A 15,499-nucleotide genomic window follows, 5' to 3' on the forward strand; every position below is an offset into this window, starting at 1 on the left:
TGGTTTGGTGTTTCTATTATTCTTTGGCAGGATGCAGAGACATTTCTGGTACCATTAGCCCTAGCTTGTAGGTTTGAAGGCTACATTTAGGCACCACGTTTACTCCCCCTTGTTCAATCAGTTGTGAAAGTGGTCAGCAATGCGGCTGTGTTGTCAATTTGGAGAGAACAGCTTGTAGCCTTGACAACAGCAAGAGTTATTTGGGGTTTCAAATGAGACCACTTTAGCCAACACGTCAATGAAATGTATCCAATTCCCAGAATTAGAAGCTTAGTTTCATGACAAGAGATATTTATTTTATGCTCTGGATTCCCTATTATTTGGTGATTTCCCATAGATCTTCTTCATATTTGTATATATTTTAAGAGGCTTCAACTCTACTAGGTCTGCATACCATCCTTCAAATGGCTTTTCATTTTAGCTGTCTCTTTTCATATTTCCCCCATTCATTCACATCGTCCTTCCTTCTCCTTATTTGAATTACTCACTCTTCTTACTCCTTCATTTATCCATAATTATTTTTCCATTTCCTCTTCTAAAGAACCATCTGTACAAGCCAGTTCCTTACTTTATACCTATGGTAGTTTTATATATCCCATTATTGACTTAAGAGCTATTACCCACATATAAGCAAATGCATAAAATATTTGTCTTTTTGGGTCTGGGTTATTTTAGTCAGGATTATCTTTTTCTAGTTCCATCTATTTACCTGTGAATTTCGTAATTTCATTTTCTTACCAGTTCCATTGCATAAAAATACATTTTATTTATTCATTTTTTGTTGGGAGACATCTAGATTGTTCCTAATTTTAAGCTATTATGAACAGAGAAGCAATGAACATGGTTGAGCAAGTGTCTTTGTAGTAGGATGTGCAGTCCTTTGGGCATGTGTTCAGGAGTAGTATAGCTAGATAGTGAAGCAGATCAATTACCTACCTTCTGAGAAGCTGCCACAATGATTTCCATGGTAGCTATATAAGCCTGCAGTCCCATCGTCAATAAATGAATGATTCTCTTGCTTCAGTTTCTCTTTTGCATGAGCTATTATTTGTCATGTAACAGATTTTGACTTATTTAAAGTTGACCACTGCCTGCTTGAATAAATTAGGAGATTTTAGCCATCTCTAATGATGGATAGCTATAATCTCATAACTGGAATTGCTAAGACAGGTAGATTAAAAGCTCAAGGTAACTGTGTCACATAGGGAAATATTGTCAAACAATATTTTTTTAAGAATTTAAAATTTGGTTAAAAGTTTTGTTCTAATAATCACAATGTGGTTAAAGAAGAGGTTTAATTTAACTCCTTTCAAAATGTGTGTTATATATTCTTCTAAAACAACAGAAGACAGCCTTCTGTTTCTATGTGGCCACAATGGTATATCAAGACACACAGGTGACAAATAAGATCAGATGAGATTTTGCATGAAGAAACACATTAAGGAGAACTTGCCTGCATAGTTATCTGGCATAGTTACTGATATTAACATATACTGTTAAGGATCTAAGGGAAGTGAATGCTGAACAAAGGAGCAAGGAAATATAATCCCAGAAAGATAAATCAAGAAGAGGTAAGCAACACTGTTCCTCCCATGAAGAAATCAGCTCCCAAGGTCTGAGCCACTATTTAAACTAAAAGTACTCCTGAACAAACGTTTACTGAAGTATACATGGATTAAATATTTATTTACAATGATGTATTTTTAGATAACAGATGATTTGAGATGATGCAAAGAGACAGGGTTCAGCCAAATATGACTGGTCACATGTACATTATCATTGATGCTAAAACTGATATATATTTGATATATGTCTTAGGTAATTTTATGTCAACTTTATCCAAGTTACAGTCATCAGAAAGGAGCTTTGATTGAGACAATGCCTCTATAATATTGGGTTGTAGACAAGCCTTTTAGGGATTTTCATAATTACGGATTGATAGGGAAGAAACCAGTCAATTGAAGCTGCTGCCATAGCTGTGCTTTGATCTTGGATACTAGAAGAAAGCAGGTTGAGAAAGCCAGGGGAGGAACCCTCTAAGCAAAACAGGCTGTTGCAGGAGATCCTGTCTCCAGTTTCCTGTCCTCTTTGAGTTCCTGTCTTGACTTCCATTGATGATAAAGAATGATATGCAAATGAAAGACAAATACCAACCCCAAATTGCTTTAGTCATATTTCATCAAAGCAATAGTAACCCAAAGTATGATAACATACATTCAATCATTTATTTAATTTTGCTAATTAAGTAGTTACTTAGATTTTTAAAAATATTTATGTATTCTATGCATATGAGTACACTGTAGCTGTCTTCAGACACACCAGAAGAGGGCATCCGACCCCGTTACAGATGTTTGTGAGCCACAACATGGTTGCTGAGAATTGAACTCAGGACCTGTGAAAGAAGAGTCATTGGGTTTTGTATGTTTAGGTGGGTGATTATATCTTATCAATTGGGCCAAAGGTTATTGTGTTATGTGTTCTTTCACATAGCAATTTAAGTGTAAGAAAGTGTGTGGCAGCTGATCTGGGTTGCCACAGAGTTGGGATGTGTGTTTCTGGCATGGAAACCTGCCTTGGGAACTAGATAGGTAGACAGATTCCTGCAAGGCTCAGAGAGAGACCTTTGGCAGTGTGATATGGCATGAAGCAGAGTGGGCGAGACACTTTGCTGACTGAGATTAAGATATCTATCAGATATCATGGGGCACTGTGTTGCCGTACTTAGAGGGGATAAAAGACAAAAATAATTTTTTAAATTTTTTATATTTTTACAACAGAGCAATGAGAGGTTACTATACTTTGCTCTCATTTCAGTACTAGGTTTATTATTTACTTTTGTTCACAGTAAATAAAACACAAATTTTATAAGACCAAATGGATTATGGATTAGATTTTATTTTTTTGACAATCCATAATACAGCAATCAAGTAATAAATCAAACAAGAAATACAGAAATTATAAGAGATCAACATGGTCATTTTCCATCACAGGCCAAATTGAGTTCTTTGAAAATTTTGTTGACACATGCTATCATTCCAGGTAACTTTTGCTTTTAAATGTATGTAAGGTAAAAATTTACTTTTAATATTTAGAACGCACTGGCTTTTCTCTAGGAAAAGTTGAAGTAAGCAAAATTGTACCACTTAATAGAAAGAAAACTGCAGCTATAATTGCCAAGGCCATGGCACTTCCAATTTCCTGTGTGTCTGGCTGGGAAGGCACATTAAAAGATGGTGGGAATACTATTCCCTCCTGTAGTATGATGGATATATAGTTAAACAATACGGCAAGGCAAAGAAAACTGCTAGCAATGATGTTCAGAATTCCAGATAGACCAAATGGATTGTAAGTGGCATTTGTACGTACTCTTCCTCCGCACACATTCCAAAGGGAAATAATGGTGGTGGCTTTCCCAACCAGTCCAAGAAAACTAGCAACCAGTAGCAATTGTTGGGTCACTCGGATATCCAAAGGAATGAAGGTATCATGGTAGTTGTATCGGTGACATATTCTGATGTTGCTAAAGTTGTCATTATGCTGGAAAGTACAGACTCTCCACATGCCAACAAATGCTGTAGTAGGCTTAAAGACCTCAGGGTCTTGGAAGTGCCACACTCGCCACTGAGGTAAGCCTATGGAGATACAGCAAATAATCCAAGCCAGTGTGGTCAAAGCAAAGCCTCCCATTTGGCTATTGTATCGTTTTTTGATCAACATGATGGTCACAGTGGATAGTCAGCAACTGTAAAGAAATACAGGTCAGGATGAGGATGGGTTCTCAGACCTCAGACAGTTTACTCAGGGGAATGGTACCAGGTACAAAAGAGTTATGTTTGATAAAGTGGTCCTTAGATCTGGAGATCTGCTACTGGGAATGTGGTTTGAGAAATCTAAGGCCCCTGTGGCAATTATGTCCAAACAGTTTGATAATCCACTAGTCCTATAACATGCACAATCTGATATTTAGATAAGTCACAATGGCATTTGGTCACAATTACCTAGCCATCAAAATGGTTATCCCAGTATATATAATTCTACAAATGCAAGATACTTGAAATTCAAGAATTGAATAAATTATTCATGCTGCATCCATTCTTTTAAAAATATGGCAACATTAAAAATGACAAATGGTATTATAGAGTCAATGTGGGATGTTTTGGGCTCAGTATTTTTATTTAGTATAATTCTTGAGACATAATGTTCTATAGATCTGGCTGGCCTGCAAATGTCCCCTCAGCCAGTCTCTGAATTTCTGGAAATCCTGCTGAATTTTGCACCCAAGTGCTTGTATTAGATTCATGAGACTTTATATTAGATCACTAACATGTTATTTTCAAGGGTAAACAATATTTAGCATGTGAAAGAAGCTTGTTCTCTCTTTTTCATGTTGACTAGTTTCTCAGGATAACAAAGTATCAAACTTTGCTTACTCATTCATTCATCTTGGGCATCTGTACTAACTCCAAACTTTGCTTACTAAGAATACCACTGTATGAATAAATATGCATATATAAAAATTTGTGTTGATGTATTATATAGTCATTCTTTTCATAGATAGTGAGACATTCAAATGCAGGGATTATATAATGTCAAGTTCTTATTAAATGTATTTTGGAATTTCTCTTCACAAAACAGTTGTACCCTTTTACATACCCAGTAGCAAACTTGGAAGTTATAACCTTCTTTATAACGTCCTTCACATTGACTGTGTGCAATGCAGCAACTGAAAGATAGTAAATGAATGGAAACTCATAAAATGATTGAAAATTAACTTATTTTGGTATATGCAATATAATATATATTATACTTTATCTGAAAGCAATGCATTTCACTGAAATACTTAAAATGTGTCAAATCCTATAAAAATTTGTGGACATAGATAATGTTCACAATTAAGCAATTACAAAATACCCAGATGCTGTAAATTTGACATTCATATTTTGATGATTAGTTTTGATTTTCTACTTGAAACAATTTAAGACTCATCTGGATTGGGATTCTTAGTTGAGGGATTGTCTAGAATTGGCTGACCTATAGGACTGCCTGTGAGGGACTATCTTGATTATGTTACTTGAATTAAGAAGACCTTCCTAGTGAGGGTAACACCTTCACTAGGGTTGTAGGAAGGGGATAATGAGATATATGTTTGTAGAAAGGCATCTGAGTATTAGAGGAATGAATGAATGAATTCCTTGCTCGTCTTCTCAACTGTGAATATCATGTGCTTCAAATTATTGTCACCTTCACTATAAAGTCATCACTTCATGTGCACCCTTCCTTATGCCCTGAAGAAGAACTTTGAGGCTGTATTTCAAGGTGTTCCAACAAGATCTCAGGTCCCTGAAGTTCACTATTTTAGAATAAAAAATGCTAAGGCATCTTAACTTTCATTGATCAAGAAGTAGCATTTTGAGGAAACGTGTTTAGCTTTAAATAAGCCTTTATAAATTACATAGATAGCACTTGTTCCATGACTTTTACATTATACTTAATAAAGCTGATCTCTTCATTAATAAATTTTTACATTTCAAACACAGGACAAGGCACTAGGGCATATATTTAAAATATTAAAGCAGACCTGGCCTTCAGGTTCTCCCAGCATTCCTCAGTACCTACCTGTTACAGGAGATGAGTAAGTACTCCACTTTCTACAATCAACTTTCCAACCTAGAGGCTGAACTGCCTTTCCCTTAGAATCTCTTCCCTATAGAACCCAGACACTTTAGTTACATGCCTTTTTTTTTTTACCTTTGTATCCTGGTTGCTGAACTTTGTACCCTCTCTCCCTTCTCCCACCCCTCTCCACATGGTACAGAATCATGACCACTATGGATTCTTCCAAATGTGTCTTCCTTTGGATGTGCTCTCTCACATTTCTATAATAAACTTTCTCCTCTACCATACCTAGGATCACCTACCGTGATTTCCTAGGCCTGTTATTTATTTATTTATTTTGCTAATAATGCTAAATGAATCAAATACTCCATAGTTATGCTGATATGTTGAGACTTCAAGATGGTGTTACAGAATCTTACAAGGTACAATAAGGAACAGGCCTGTGCATGTGAATGAGATTAAAAGAACCAGAAAGACTGCTCAGAACATTAGAGTATGAAGGATAATATCCTCTATGCCAAGGATTTGTAGTTCACAAAAATAGCTTTCACAAACAACACCATTGTAGGGCAAACTATCAGCCATAGGGAAAACAACAGGACAAGTAAACGTCAAAATTAAAAATTCAAATATGGGGGTTGGGGATTTGGCTCAGTGGTAGAGCACTTGCCTAGCAAGCACAAGGCCCGGGGTTCAATCCCCAGCTCCAGAAAAAAAAAAGTTCAAATATGGTGTCTGTTGAGAATATTAACCTTTTCACACATGTTTTGTTTTAATGACATGATGAAATTGAACCAGGGTAACACAAAGATCTCTGTTAGATTTCAGCTATGAGCAATACACCTCGGGGAACTACTCAAGAGGAGCCCAGTTTTGTTTGTGTTATAGTTTCAAATACTTCAGTTGATATACTTAGATTCTTCAACATACGGGCATGAAAAGTTAGAATGTGAGAGCAGGTAATAATAGTAATTTAAATCACAGTGGACAGGAAAGAGAGACACATAAGTGACCAGGGAAGAGGTGCAATCTTTAAAGGCAAACCTTATAGTAATTCTTCCATCTACATGCCATCTTCTTTAGTATCTAGAACCTCTTTTAAAAGCACCACCGGATAGAGGAACACATGTGGCAATACAGATGATTCTAGGGACCATTATGTTACATGAATTAAGTCAATCAAATAATCTCAAATACTCAAATCTTATTAAGCAAGTCTCTAGGGGCTCAAATTCATCAAGTCATAACACAAAATGGTGGTTGCTACATGCCAAGTCAGACATTCAATAGGACAAAATTTTAGTTGGAAAAGTTGATAAACATTACCGATAATTTAATTACCCAACAGTGAATGGTCTTTATGATGTGAAACTGTAACTATATCTTTAAAATGGTCAGTGGTTAATATTGATGAGTGTATTCATTAGCCTCATTATTCAGAGAGTAAAATAACGATGAATAGAAGCTTTACTAACCAGAAATACTGTCTTCCAGTGAACTAGCTGATAGTGGTAGATTATGTGGCAGGTCAATCAGCTATGGAGGCCAGTGGAGCTGACAAGGAAAGGGGTCCTCTCACTTGTCCTTTGAGGTTCCTTCACCATCAGCTCTGAGCTCTGGCATATTATGGCTTCTTCTAGTTCTGAGAGTTCTATTGTGTCATCAAATTCCAAGACTCAATGACCTCACTGTCCTGTGTTTTGTCATCAGTATTTTAATGACTTGACACTTGATGTTGTGGAGGAAACTGGCATTTTCTTTGTTGTCTTTTTTCATGTGCAAACATTTCAGGGTTTTAGTATGGTACGTGTTTATTAGTGGGACACTCTGCTCATAAACTGACAGACCCAAACTTGTATGTCATCACTTTCTCTTTTTCCCTCTTTGAAAAATAATTTCTATCCTCTGTCATTGTCATGAATAGATGCAGTTGCTAAACAAGGAGGTCTAAACATCAGAAGAATGAGCCTGGCTAATTTCTCAGAGGTGTATGTATAGATCAAAGTACATATACAGACAATGCGATTATAGGTGCAAAGAAAGGCAAAACTTTTTAAAACATATACAAAACCATTCTGATTATAGGTCAGGTTACTTTAGAGCAACTCTGTATTGCATGGAAATGCACAAAAATAAAGTTTCCCACATTGCTTAACAAAAAGAAGTTGCTATAAATGGGTCACTATGGGGATGGTGAGATGGCCAAAGCTTAAAAGTAATTGCCTCTCTTCTAGAGGATGCAACTGTGGTTTCAGACATCCATGTCATATAGTTCACAACTGGGCTCCCTGTGAGATTTTACACACACACACACACACACACACACACACACACACACACACACACACACACACACCTGTATCTCCATTACAAGGAAATCCAGGACTCTCCTCTAGCCTTAGTGGACACAAGAAAGCAGTTGATGCAAAAAAAAAACATTCATGTTTTATATAGAGAGAGAATGTGATAGACAATGGCATGGGATAAGTAGAAATATAATATTTTCTTTATCTTCTTAATGATTTTTGAAGCAGTCCTATTATATAGTTCCACACATTTTGATAATTTATTGCTATTTAATTCGATATATTTCTTTATTTATATTTCAAATGTTATTCCCTTTCAGAATTTCACAGACATATGCCTGCTATTCCATCCCACTCCCCTTCTTCTATAAGGGTGTTCTCCCCATCCACCTGCTCCTGCCTTCACCCCAACATTCCCCTACAATGGGGGTCCAACCTTGACAAGACAAGGGCTTCCCCTTCCACTGGTGCCCCAACAAGACTATTCTCTGCTACATATGCAGTTGGAGGCCTGGGTGAGTCCATGTATAGTTTTTCGGTAGTGGTTTAGTCCCTAGAAGCTCTGGTTGGTTGGCATTGTTGCTCTTATGAAGTTACAAACCACTTCAGCTCTTTCAATCCTTCCTCTAATTCCCCCAAAGGGGGTCCCATTCTTAGTTCAGTGGTTTGCTTCTAGCATTCATCTCTGTATTTGACATGCTCTGGTTGTGTCTCTCAGGAGAGATCTATATCTGGTTCTAAGCACTTCTTAGCTTCATCAATCTTATCAACTTTTTGTGGAGATATATATATATATATATATATATATATATATATATATATATATATATATATATATATATATGCCATATATTGGGTACAGGGCTCTGATGGCCATTCCTTAACGCCTGGGTGCTCTAACCTTTTGCCTCAATATCCCTCCTATGGATATTTTTTGTTCACCCTTTTAAGAAGAAGTGGAAGCATCTACATTTTGGTCATCCTTCTTCTTGACTTTGCTGTGGTCTGTGGATTGCATCTTAGGTAAATTGAGTTTTTGGGCTAATATCAAGTTATCAATGAGTGCATACAAAGTGTGTTTTTCTGTGATTGGGTTACCACACTCAGGATATTTCCTAGTTCACTCCATTTGCCTATGAATTTCAGGAAGTAATTCTTTTTGATTGCTGAGTAGTACTCCATTGTGTAGATGTACCACATTTTAAAATCCATTCCCCTGTTGAAGGATATCTGGGTTCTTTACAGCTTCTGGCTATTATAAATAAAGCTGCTATGAACATAGTGGAGCATGTTTCTTTGTTGTATCTTGGAGTGTCTTTTGGGTATATACCCAGTAGAGGTATAGCTGGGCCCTCAGTTAGTGTAATGTCCAATTTTCTGAGAAACCTCCAGACAGATTCCACAGTGGTTGTACCAGTTTGCAAGCCCATCAACAATGGAGGAGTGTTCCTCTTTCTCCATATCCTCACCAGAATGTGTTGTCACCTGAGTTTTAGATCTTAGCCATTCTGACTGGTGGGAGGTGGAATCTCAGTGCTGTTTTGATTTCCCTTTCCCTGATGACTAAGTATGTTAAACATTTCTTTAGGTGCTTTTCAGTCATTCAATATTCCTCAGCTTAGAATTTTTTGTTTAGCTCTGTACCCCCAGTTTTTAATAGGGTTATTGAGCTCTCTTGAAGCTAACTTCTTCAGTTCTTTATATATTTTGGGTATCAATCCTATATTAGATAAAGGATTGATAAAGATCTTTTCCCAATCTGTTGGTTGCCATTTTGTCCTAGTGACAGTGTCCTTTGCTTTACAAAAGTATGATGTTTTATGAAGTCCCATCTTTCGATTCTTGATCTTAGAGCATAAATCATTGGTGTTTTGCTCAGGAAATTTTCCTCAGTGCCCATGTATTTGAGACTCTCCCCACTTTTTTTTCTATTAGTTTGAGTGTCTCTGGTTTTATGTGCAGGTCTTTGATCTTCTTGGACTTAATCTTTGTACAGGGTGATAACAATAGATCAATTTGCATTCTTCTACATGTTGACCTCCAGTTGAAACAGCACCATTTGTTGAAAAGGCTATCTTTCTATCAGTGGGTGGCTTTAGCTCCCTTGTCAAAGATTAAGTGTCCATAGGTGAATGGGTTCATTTCTGGGTCTTCAATTCTATTCCACTGATCTGTCTGTCTATGTACCCATACCATAAAGATTTTTATGACTATTGCTGTATAATACTGCTTAAGGTCAGGGATGGTGATTCCCCCTGAGGTTCTTTTATTGTTGACTACAGTTTTTGCTATCCTAGGTTTTTTGTTATTCCCAATGAATTTGCAAATTACTCGTTCTATCTATATAAAGAATTGAGTTGGAATTTTGATGGAGATTGCATTGAATCTATAGATTGCTTTTGGCAAAATGTGCATTTTTACTATATTAATCCTGCCATCAATTAGCATGAGAGATCTTTCCATCTTCTGAGATCTTGTTAAATTTCTTTCTTCAGAGACTTGTCATACAGAACTTTCACTTGCTTGGTTAAAGTCACACCAAGATATTTTGCATTATTTGGGACTATTATGAAGGGTGTCATTTCCCTAATTTCTTTCTCCTTTGAGTAGAGGAAGACTACTGATTCATTTGAGTTAATTTTATACCCAGACACTTTGCTGAAGTTGTGTATCAGATTTAGTAGTTCTCTGGTGGAACTTTTGGGGTCACTTAACCGTATTACCATATCCTCTACAAATAGTGATATTTTGACACCTTCCCTTCCAATTTTTATCCCTTTGACCTCCTTTTATTGTCTGATTACTCTGGCTAGGACTTCGAGGACTATATTGAATAAGTAGGGAGAGTGGGAAGTCTTGTCTAGTCTCTTATTTTAGTGGGATTGATTCAAGTTTCTCTCCATTTAGTTTGATGTTACCTACTGGTTTGCTGTATATTGCTATTGCTATGTTTAGGTATGGGCCTTGAATTCCTGATTTTTCCAGGACTTTTTTATCATGAAGGGTGTTAATTTTTCAAATGCATTCTCAGCATTTAATGATCATGTAGTTTTTTATCTTTGAGTTTGTTTATATAGTGATTCGTTGATGGATTTCCTTATAGTGAACCATCCTGCATCACTGAATGGAAGTTTCTACTTGATCATGCTGCATGATCGCATTGATATGTTCTTAGATTCAGTTTGCAAGAATTTTATTGAGCATTTTTTTGTCAATATTCATAAGGGCAATTGGTCTGAAGTTCTCTTTGTTCGGTCTTTGTGTAGTTTAGGTATAAGAATAATTGTTACTTCATAGAAGGGATTTGGCAGTGCTCTGTCCATTACTGTCCAATAGTTTGGACAGTATTGGTATAAGGTCTTTTATGAAAGTCTGATAGAGTTCTGCACTAAGCCAATTTGGTCCTGGGCTCTTTTTGGTTGGGAGACTTTTAATAACTGCTTCCATTTCTTTAGGAGTTATGGGGTTGTTTATATGGTTTATCTGTTCCTGATTTAACTTTGGTACATGGTATCTGTCTAGAAAATTGTCCATTTCCTCGAGATTTTCAAGTTTTGTTAAGTTTAGGCTTTATAGTAGGTCTGATGTTGATTTTTTTGAATTTCCTCAGTTTCTCTTGTTATGTATCTCTTTTCATTTTCTATTTTGCTGGTTTTGATACTGTCTCTGTACCCTCTGGTTAGTCTGGCTAAGGGTTTATCTATCATGTTAATTTTCCCAAAGAATCAGCTCATGGTTCTGTTGATTCTTTGTATACTCCTTTTTGTTTCCACTAGGTTGTTTTCAGCGCTGACTTTGATTGTTTCCTGCCTTCTACTCATCTCGTGTATTTGTTTCTTTTTGTTCCAGAGCTTCTAAATGTGCTGTAAAGCTGCTGATCTATGTTCTCTCCTGTTTCTTTTTGGAGCCACTCAGAGCTATGAATATTCCTCTTAGCACTGCTTTCATCCTGTCCCATAAGTTTGGATATGTCGTGTTTCATTTTCATTAAATTCTAAGAAGTCTTTAATTTCTTTCTTTCTTGAACAAGTTGTCATTGAATAGAAACATGTTCAACTTTCATGAATATGTTGGCAGTCTGTCGTTATTTTTGTTATTGAAGGCCAGCCTTATTCCATGGTGATCTGAAAGGATGCATGGGATTATTTCTATCTTCTTACATCAGTTGAGGCCTGTTTTGTGCACAATTGTATGCTTAATTTTGGAGAAGGTACCATGAGGTGCTGAGAAGAAGGTTTATTATTTTATTTTAGGATGGAATGTTCTATAAATATATGTTAAACCATTTGGTTTAGTTAGTTTCTCTATGTCTCTGTTTAATTTCTGTTTCCATGATCTGTCCATTGATGAGAGTGGGGTGTTTGAAATCTCCTACTTTTTTTTTTTTTGGTTCTTTTTTTCGGAGCTGGGGATCGAACCCAGGGCCTTGTGCTTCCTAGGCAAGTGCTCTACCGCTTGAGCTAAATCCCCAACTGAAATCTCCTCCTTTATTGTGTGAGGTGCAATGTGTGATGTGAGCTTTACTAAAGTTTCTTTTATGAATACAGGTGCCCTTGTATTTCGACCATAGATATTTAAGATTGAGAGTTCATCTTGGTGTATTTTTCCTTTGATGAATATGATGTGTCTTTCCTTATCTTTTTTGATGACTTTTGGTTAAAAATTGATCTTATTTGATATTAGAATGGCTACCCCAGCTTGTTTCTTCAGACCATTTGCTTGGTAAGTTTTTGTATAGACTTTTACTCTGAGGTAGTCCCTTTATTTATATCTGAGGTATGTTTCCTGTATGCAACAAAATGCTGGGTCCTCTTTTTGTATCCAGTCTGTTTGTCTATGTCTTTTTATTGGGGGATTGAGTCCATTGATGTTGAGAGATATTAAGGAATAGTGACTGTAATTTCCTGTTATTTTCATTGTAAGAGGTGGTATGATGTTTTTGTGTTTCTTCTTTGGTTTTTTCACCGTGAGGAGATTACATTTTCTTACTTTCTGTATGTAGTTTCTCTCCTTATGTTGGAGTTTTCCATCTATTATTATTTATAGGACTGGGTTTGTAGAAAGATATTGCATAAATTTGGTTTTGTCATGGAATATCTTTGTTCTCCATCTATGTTAATTGAGAATTTTGCTGGATATAGTAGACTAGCCTGCCATTTGTGTTCTCTTAGGTTCTGTGTTTCCTGTAGGCAGCAGAATGCAGGGTCCTCGTTGCCTATCCAGTTTGTTAATCTATGTCTTTTTATTGGGGAGTTGAGGCCATTGATGTGGAGAGATATTAAGGAATAGTGATTATTGTTTCCTGTTATATTCATATTTGGATATGAGGTTATGTTTGTGTGCTTTTCTTCTCTTTGTTTTGTTGCCAAGACGATTAGTTTCTTGCTTCTTCTACGGAATAGCTTGCCTCCTTATGTTGGGCTTTACCATTTATTATCCTCTGTAGTGTTGGATTTGTAGAGAGATATTGTGTAAATTTGGTTTTGTCATGGAATATCTTAGTTTCTCCATCTATGTTAATTGAGAGTTTTGCAGGATACAGTAACCTGGGCTGGCATTTGTGTTCTGTTAGGGTCTGTATGACATTTGTCCAGGACCTTCTGGCTTTCATAGTCTCTGGCGAGAAATCTGGTGTAATTCTTATAGGTCTGCCTTTTTATGTTACTTGACCTTTTTCCCTTACTGCTTTTAATATTCTTTCTTTATTATGTGCATTTGGTGTTTGGACTATTATGTGACGGGAGGAGTTTCTTTTCTGGTCCAATCTATTTGGAGTTCTGTAGGCTTCTTTATGTTGATGGGCATCTCTTTCTTTAGGTTAGGGAAGTTTTCTTCTATGATTTTGTTGAAGATATTTAATGGCCCTTTAAGTTGGAATCTTCACTCCCTTCTATACCTATTATCCTTAGGTTTGACCTTCTCATTGTATCCTGGATTTCCTGGATGTTTTGCACTAGGAGTCTTTTGCATTTTACATTATCTTTGACAGTTGTGTCGATGTATTCTATGGCATCTTCTTCCCCTGAGATTCTCTCTTCTATCTCTTGTATTCTATTGGTGATGCTTGCATCTATGACTCCTGATCTCTTCCTTAGGTATTCTATCTGTAGGGTTTTCTCCCTCTGTGCTTTCCTTTTTGTTTCTATTTCCACTTTTAAATCCTGGATGGTTTGTTCATTTCCTTCACCTGTTTGGTTGTTTTCCTGTAATTCTTTCAGGGATTTTTGTGTTTCCTCTTTAAGGGCTTCTACTTCTTTACTTGTGTTGTCCTACATTTTTTTTCTTTTATTAACTTGAGTATTTCTTATTTACATTTCGAGTGTTATTCTCTTTCCCAGTTTATGGGCCAACATCCCCCTAACCCCTCCCCATCCCCTTCTTTATGGGTGTTCCCTTCCCCATCCTCCACCTATTGCCACCCTCCCCCCAACAATCACGATCACTAGGGGTTCAGTCTTAGCAGGATCCAGGGCTTCCCCTTACACTACTGATCTTACTAGGATATTCAATGCTACCTATGACGTCAGAGTCCAGGATCAGTCCATGTATAGTCTTTAGGTAGTGGCTTAGTCCCTGGAAGCTCTGGTTGCTTGGCATTGTTGTTCATATGGGGTCTCGAGCCTCTTCAAGCTCTTACAGTCCTTTCTCTGATTCCTTCAGTGGCGGTCCAGTACCAGTTCAGTGGTTTATCTGTATTCCGCCTCTGTATTTGCTATATTCTCGCTGTGTCTCTCAGGAGAGATCTACATCCGCTCCTGTCTGCACTTCTTTGCTTCATCCATCTTGTCTAATTAGGTGGCTGTTTATGTATGGGCCACATGCGGGGCAGGCTATGAATGGGTGTTCCTTCTGTGTCTGTTTTAATCGTTGCCTCTCTATTCCCTGCCAAGGGTATTCTTGTTCCCCTTTTAAAGGAGGAGTGAAGCATTCACATTCTGATCATCCGTCTTGAGTTTCATGTGTTCTATACATCTAGGTAATTCAAGTATTTGGGCTAATAGCCACTTATCAATGAGTGCATACCATGTGTGTTTTTCTGTGATTAGGTTACCTCACTCAGGATGATATTTTCCAATTCCATCCATTTGCCTATGAATTTCATAAAGTCATTGTTTTTGATAGCTGAGTAATATTCCATTGTGTAGATGTACCACATTTTCTGAATCCATTCCTCTGTTGAAGGGCATCTGGGTTCTTTCCAGCTTCTGGCTATTATACATAAGGCTGCGATGAACATAGTGGGGCACGTGTCTTTTTTATATGTTGGGGCATCTTTTGGGTATATGCCCAAGAGAGGTATAGCTGGATCCTCAGGCAGTTCAATGTCCAATTTTCTGAGGAACATCCAGACTGATTTCCAGAATGGTTGTACAATTCCGCCACCCCACCAACAATGGAGGAGTGTTCCTCTTTCTCCGCATCCTCGCCAGCATTTGCTGTCACCTGAGTTTTTGATCTTAGCCATTCTCACTGGTGTGAGGTGAAATCTCAGGGTTGTTTTGATTTGCATTTCCCTTATGACTAAAGATGTTGAACATTTCTTTAGGTGTTTCTCAGCCATTCGGCATTCCTCAGCT

General features: G+C 37.1%; 1 protein-coding gene across 1 annotated transcript; it reads right to left on the reverse strand.

Moving 5' to 3' along the window:
• Positions 1-3,081: 3,081 nt before the first annotated feature.
• Positions 3,082-3,717, reverse strand: LOC116888397 (claudin-34-like). Its single transcript, XM_032889674.1, has one exon. The coding sequence runs from the start codon at positions 3,715-3,717 to the stop codon at positions 3,082-3,084; it is 636 nt and encodes a 211-aa protein (XP_032745565.1).
• Positions 3,718-15,499: the final 11,782 nt, after the last annotated feature.

Source organism: Rattus rattus, chromosome X (assembly GCF_011064425.1).
Source record: "Rattus rattus isolate New Zealand chromosome X, Rrattus_CSIRO_v1, whole genome shotgun sequence".
In the NCBI taxonomy this organism is placed as follows: domain Eukaryota; kingdom Metazoa; phylum Chordata; class Mammalia; order Rodentia; family Muridae; genus Rattus; species Rattus rattus.